General features: G+C 34.4%; 1 protein-coding gene across 2 annotated transcripts in view; it reads right to left on the bottom strand.

Moving 5' to 3' along the window:
* Positions 1-1,080: 1,080 nt before the first annotated feature.
* The window catches only part of LOC117119564 (DNA repair protein complementing XP-C cells homolog), a 20,921-nt gene continuing 15,139 nt past the window's right edge, over positions 1,081-6,862 (bottom strand). For both annotated transcript variants that reach the window (XM_033264396.1, XM_033264395.1), the window contains exons 14-16: positions 5,876-5,969; positions 5,165-5,258; positions 1,081-4,797 (exon numbers count right to left, since the gene is read on the bottom strand). In XM_033264396.1, the coding sequence (XP_033120287.1) occupies positions 4,579-4,797; positions 5,165-5,258; positions 5,876-5,969 (407 nt within the window). In that variant the 3' untranslated portion in view covers positions 1,081-4,578. The remainder of the gene's footprint in view (positions 4,798-5,164; positions 5,259-5,875; positions 5,970-6,862) is intronic.

The raw sequence follows: 6,862 nt of genomic DNA on the forward strand, positions 1-6,862 counted from the left end.
AAATATCAAAAAACATATTGTAGACCTTGGGTGTATGTTTTGTTATGTTTCAAAGCTTTAAGCATCATGAAAATGTAATTTATTAATTTGAATTAATAATATTGTACTAAATTCTATGAACAGAACTTTACACGGCATTTTCTCGGAATACTATATTTTAATGACATAATTGTTAATAACTTCACAACAAATAATCAGATTGTCATGAAACTTGGCAGGAATGCTCTTTACAGCAAAGGTTTCAATTTGATTATCCAAAATTTCCGTATGTGTTATACCTTTCATTTTATGAACAAAATATATTGCTATGTTTTCACATGAATCTGGAAATTTTTCATTAGGTCATCATTTGGATTCGCATTTATATATAGCTAAAAGCCATGGCCAGCCATTGCTTGATAAGTGAACATTACTTCATGTGTAAATATGAATGCCATACCTTGAGCATTTGAAGATTGACGGTCCATTTTTATTTTGAAAACTCCGAGTTATGGTTTAAATTTACATACAATCTTGTAGAGTATTTATTCAGCTTCAATTTGGTATATAAATTGATGCATTACAGTCACTAATACATTTTTTATAATTTTTTTTACACGTGGGTCCTAAAATTATCCGTTACCAGGAGTATTGCCCCCTTAATTAAGAAGTTCATGATGCATATTTAACCTTTATAACTGAGGACAAATTTGCGGCAGCAGAAACACGGATGCAGGAATGTCAAGTTGACTTGACACAAGTTGCAAAAAGTGCTTGTCAGAAAATGGGATCAGCACAACAAAAAACAGTGTCTAATAGTGTTGACGCTAAAGAGAATGTAAATGTTGTTATAGATTCTAAAGAGAACATGGGATCAGCACAGCAAGATACAGTGTCGTGTCATGTGGATGCTAAGGAGCCTAATGTAAATGATGCTATCGATTCTAAAGAGACTATTGTTAAAAGATTTTCTGTGCATGCTATGAAGGAGCTGAAACTGTCATTTGAGTTAATACCTAAGACCGTCATACCAGAATTTTCAGGTGATTCAAGTAAATACTGGTATTTTATGTCAAATTTTAAAACCAACTAAATAATAATCAAATTAAGTTACATTATCTTGTGCAGTTCTGTACTGGTGAGGCTAGGGCTTGCATTGAAGTGTGCACATTAAGGGGATAAAGGGTATGATCAGGCCTTGAGCATATTATTAAAGACTCAGTTCGGCCAACCTCATTTGGTGTTACATTCCCTAATGACTAATACCCCATTCAGACTAGATCGGTTGTAGCAATTGTTGCACCCAATCGCAAAGTAAAATTGTGTCTGAAAGCTCACCAATAGTAGTCGATAAGTAATCGTTTTTCAATTGTTACCCATCGCAATTGGGTGCTACAATCTTTATTACTCCCGATTACAACGGAATCCAATCGCAACGGATTCCACATGCACTGATTGGCTGAGGTCAAACAAAACAGGATGACCTATATCGTTGCTAGTGATGTAATGTATCAAAGTAAAAAGGTGTCTGAATGCTGTCGAAGTTTGCGAATGGTTGCGAATAATTTGGATTACAACTGTTTAGCACTGATTATATCGCAACTGCTTGCAATGCAAAGTCTAGTCTGAATAGGGTATAAATTAACTAAGCGAAAACCGATAAGTTTAGGAGATAATAATGGTTTGTGGAAACTAGTTGGGGATATGAAACAATGTGAAATAACGCTAAACCAAATACGATATACATGCGACTTAAATAGTACTTCTAACATTCTACAAGTGCAAGTCTTACTTCCGAGAGTGATACAAGCTAAATGGGTGTCAAAAGCACATGGAATTGTAGAGAAAAATGAACTATAACACTTCATGATATGTTAGAGTTTATTGAAAAACAAGCAAAGATAACAAGTACTACATGTTTGGTAGACATCTAAAGTTGTAAAAACTCTAAACCTGTAACTAGATAGAAGACCTATCACAGTAATCCAGGTGACATGAAATTTAAGGCCAAAACAAATTATCATGGTGCTACAAATAAGCCTAATCAGCAAAGTAACTGTCCTTGTTGTAATGAATCATGTAGGTTAAGGGAACGTTCAATGTTCAAGGCCAAAAAATAGACTTTTTTTGCTTTAAAAGTCTGGGAAACCATATAGCAAAGAATTGTTTAAGACAAAACCGAAGGGAGTCTCCCAGGGAAGGGGAGCATCAATGTAACATTACCAATTCAAATGTAACTAGTTAAGTCAGGCAGCTTCAAAGAATCTCTGACACTAAAGAAAGGCCACTTAACTACATGGTGCAAACAAATAATGTATCACTAAGGATAATTCCAGTGGCAGCAAAAAAATGGTACAAAACATGTACACATTACTGTTCTATGAGACAATGGAAGTTTGTTGTGTCTAGAAATAATCTAGCACCCTCTGTTGGCAGGTACTGTAATGTATAATGAAGAAGACAGGTTGTCGTCGTGAATAAAGGTAGACACGGAGTTACATTTTGCGAGTAAATTAATTTATTTCTAGTCCTTTATAATACTACAACACAACAATTTGGCGACGAGGACGGGATTATGGCTTCGATTCCACCGCCTCCATTTTTTCTACAAACTCCAGGAAATCCTCCCGTGCATTGGGAACAGTGGAGAGGTATGTTTGAAACTTACATGGTTGCATCAGCAGCTACATGCTACAGTGTGGAAAGAAAACGTGCATTGCTTCTACATTGCTTAGGAACGGAGGGACAGCGAATATATCACTCGCTCCCTGATAATGATGTGGCCGCTCACCTGGCACAAGCTCAGGACAGTAATGCAGCTCTTTTTGATATTTATGAAGTTGCCATTGATAAGTTAAATAATCATTTCACACCCAAGCTAAATGTGGTAGCCGAACGTTATAAATTCAGAAGTCGTCATGAATAAAGGTACACACGGAGTTACATTTTGCGAGTAAATTAATTTATTTCTAGTCCTTTATAATACTACAACACAACAAAGTTCAAACAGTTAAATTAATAGTTAGAATGGACCTGTGTAGGACTAGTTAAAATTCTCTGGAATGATACTAAACATCAGTTACCACCTAGTAACTTTTATTCAGCTGCCCAGAGACTTTAAAATGTGATGTGATTCAAAGGAAAGGGGGATTAGAAAGAGTTATGGAAAGAAATTAACATAATTAGAAAAAGCAATAGGAACAGTTTTAACGATTTCGTAATGAAGTAAAAAGAGAGAAAACAAAGGGCGAAAGATAAGTTAAGGGCATCTTTTAGTGCTATAACGAAAAGCTATGCTCTATGTTGTTGCGAGTTTGTACAACTACTACTACTTTTATTTAAAAAGTCATTACAATTGGGTCTTGCAGTAGCTGGTAGTGTGGTCCAGAATTTCTGATATGCCCAATTGAACAGTGGCCTATTGAACAGAATATTAATGACAACTTTCCAGAAAGAGTAAAATGGGTGGTCACTACCTAACGGAATAAATGCTGGCAGACGTAGCAGTTACCAAAAGTTACTGAGAGTATTAAAACTGGAAGAGTTCTCTTTATATATGAAAAGAAAAAATTGAGCAGTGCAACAGGAAAGATCACTGTAAAAAAGGTTCTGAAACAGGCAGAAAACTTCTGGATAAAGGAATCACAGAAACCAATGATGACACTGCTGATAAAAGACAAGGCTCATATTGATAAAGCCCAATGATCCATGAAGATGGAATGATTGTCATGGGCGGAAGGATCAGGAGTCATGTTCACTTTGTTGCATTTAAGGAAGAAGTGCCTTTGTTACCATATGATCGTGCATTTATGAAGTTATATGCCAAGAGCGTACATGATAGGGCTCACTTTAGGAGTAAGAATTACTTTTATTAATTACTACAGAGAATAGTCAAGAACATAAGGTACCATAAGGTACTTACCTTTAGTGAACTTCAAGCCGCCATGTTTGAAGCGGTGATCCTCGCAAGTGAGAGGCCAGTTGGTAAACATCCGATGGACCCAGCGTGAATAGTCAATGATTTTTTAGCTTAATTTCGATAATTGTAGAATCATAGGTAATGATTGTTTTACCATGCAAGTTGGCGATGTTAAGTTAGGCAGTTTTTTTTTGCTATAGCCATGCACTCATCTGTAGATAGGACATAAAGCTGTGTTGCATCAAGGCCGGGTTTAGGCTACCGTATAATTTATTTATGATTTGAGTATATTTCAATTGTTAATGAACACTTAATCGTTAACTGCAGTGGATTATTGATGTTTTAAGGCATGGTAGATTATAAATACTGGTTGTGAGTGAAAGAAAATCGTAAACTCTGTGATATTGTAGTGTTCTTACAACGCGAGTTTAGTTGTCACGCTTGAGTGACTTAGTAGTGTACCACTGCTAAGCCAACGACATATAACGTATGTTATATGTTGGATTGTTTATATCTTGCAGATTTTGAACATCAGAGATAATATTTAACGATCAACTCTGAAATTGAATTGAAAACAACCAAGTGATTTATTTTTGTGCTCTACACATACTATTTGAAGGCAATTTTCTTGTATTTTCATCAGTATGGATTAGCCCATTTTCTTTTTACAGATATCTATACTATAACTTTTCAAATGGGAATAAATGTGTCGTGTCTTTAGCAGATTGCATGTTTCTATTCATCGGCCACGACATATTGACATCGGCAACTGTTTCATTCTGACTGGTTGGTAGATCAGGATCTTCGTATGAACTTTGATAACGCCTTTTTAAACGTTCGCGGATCAGCAACGCCTTCGTGAGATGCCTCCAGTTCTTCAGGGCTCTTTGTTCTCGTTTCTGAATTAAATTAGAATGCGATTTCAAAATTTAAAAAATAATAATAAAATAACAATAATAATAGTATTCATGTTGGATCAATTTTGACAAGGATAAAAGGTAACAACATTCAAAATCTGAATATTTATTTCCAATGGAGTCCTTCTAGTGAAAACCAAAAGAAAGCAGCGGATAGAATTAACCGTTGACTAAAGGTTAACGATGGATCTACATGTCGTGGCGCATGCATAACGGCTACCACTAGTTTAGCCGACTGAGCTATGCTGCTCACGAAATGAGGGCCTATTGTAGGATACTACTTAAATATAATAAATTATAGTGATTCATTTTAATAATGGTGATTCCATTTTAATAATATAATAGTCACCTCTTTCTGCTTCTTTTCAATCTGGACCTGCTCATGTTCCCATGCTTCCACTAAAATTTCTTTGAACTCCTCACAAACAACAAATCCATCAAAACTAGGGTAGGGCAAAAAAAAACAAGATTCTGAATATATTGGAGCTAAATTTTAAGAGAATAATTTAAAAATTTCTTACACGACACAATATATACAAGATATATTTATTGTATTTTTAATAAGAGAAAACAGTTTGGTACACACATGAAGAAAAGAGAAAAAGACAATTATTTTATCAATTATCAACTGTTGATAACCCAATTTCTAAACTGATTGAATATCTGGACTGTAAATCATTGGAGATACCACACACTCTGGAAATAGTCTATAAAAGAGAATTTGCACATTTTTAGCTAAATTTTAATAAATCAGAAAAATTGATTAACTGTTAACTATTTAGACTGAAATTCATTACTGGAGACTCGTCCTGGATATGCTCCCTGAGTTCCTACCTAGTGGGAGATGGTACAATTCCATTTGTGTTCATTTGAAAATAAGTACTGATATAACATTTTTTTTGCATCCATATGCATACCAAACCAATGTATGTAAACCAATAAATATGTACTGTTTTTACGACACAGTAAGTGCCCCGCTTTAAATCTCTTGTCTTGCTAAGTTGACTCCACCAGTCAACTAGGCCCACTATCAAAGAACAATTAACAAATTGATACTTACACTGGATGACTAAAACCACAGTGGAAGTCCCATCCCACAACTGCTGGCACGCAATCTATGTCCAACTTCCGGGCTACTTTATTCAGACCATTAACTAACAAAAATATTTATAAAAATAAGAATTTAAACAACATTTTTAAACAGCATTTATGTATGATAATGCATGAATTTAAATATACCAACTACAAAAATTCAAATTATAATAACTAAACTAAACAACAACAATTAAATAATAAAAACAAAACAAATATTAATAGTGTAAAATAACAAATTATAAATTAATATCGATGTTATAATATAATAAACATTATAAAAAATATTGTATTAGCAAATAATATACAGTAACACCTCTCAATTATGTACCTCTCCGTCCGAACAGGGTTCGTAAATCAGAAAATTCATAATTCAGTGAGTTCAGTGTGGTTAGGGTAGGCCTTGGCCATGCTACAAAGTACAGGGCCAGGTAGACTAATTTTGTCACGAAATATGACTTGGATTTTACAGTTTTCGCAAATCCAGGTGTAAAGCCCCCACCCCCCAATCATCAAAAAGTGGGATTTACTGTAGTGTACACAGTATGCCTGAACAAGCATGCACAGCTCAAATATAATCTCGGCTGAAAATGATTTATATTTCTTGCTTTAAACTTAGTTTTATATCACTTTATGGTTTGAATGTTTTCTACCTTAGCTGATGTAACAATTTAAATTTTTTCAGGAGACTTTTAAATACATTTTAATTATTTCTGTAGTTAAAAACGATCGTTCGTAATGACGTCATTGCCGCAGATTTGTTTCATAAAATCGAGAGTTCGTAAATGAGGCATGTTGTGGCAAAATGGCTAAGTTGTAGCAAAAATTGAAATTCAAGTTATTGGTATTTTCAGATACCTGAGTATGTGATCTTTAAAATGAGGGGTCATTCATTGAAATTGGACATCTGTCTCTTATACACATCTTAGTAGTAGAACACACCTATATAATAATA

The sequence above is a fragment of the Anneissia japonica genome, unplaced genomic scaffold, assembly GCF_011630105.1.
Source record: "Anneissia japonica isolate Jap-2015-1 unplaced genomic scaffold, ASM1163010v1 scaffold287942_len87506_cov169, whole genome shotgun sequence".
NCBI classification, from domain to species: domain Eukaryota; kingdom Metazoa; phylum Echinodermata; class Crinoidea; order Comatulida; family Comatulidae; genus Anneissia; species Anneissia japonica.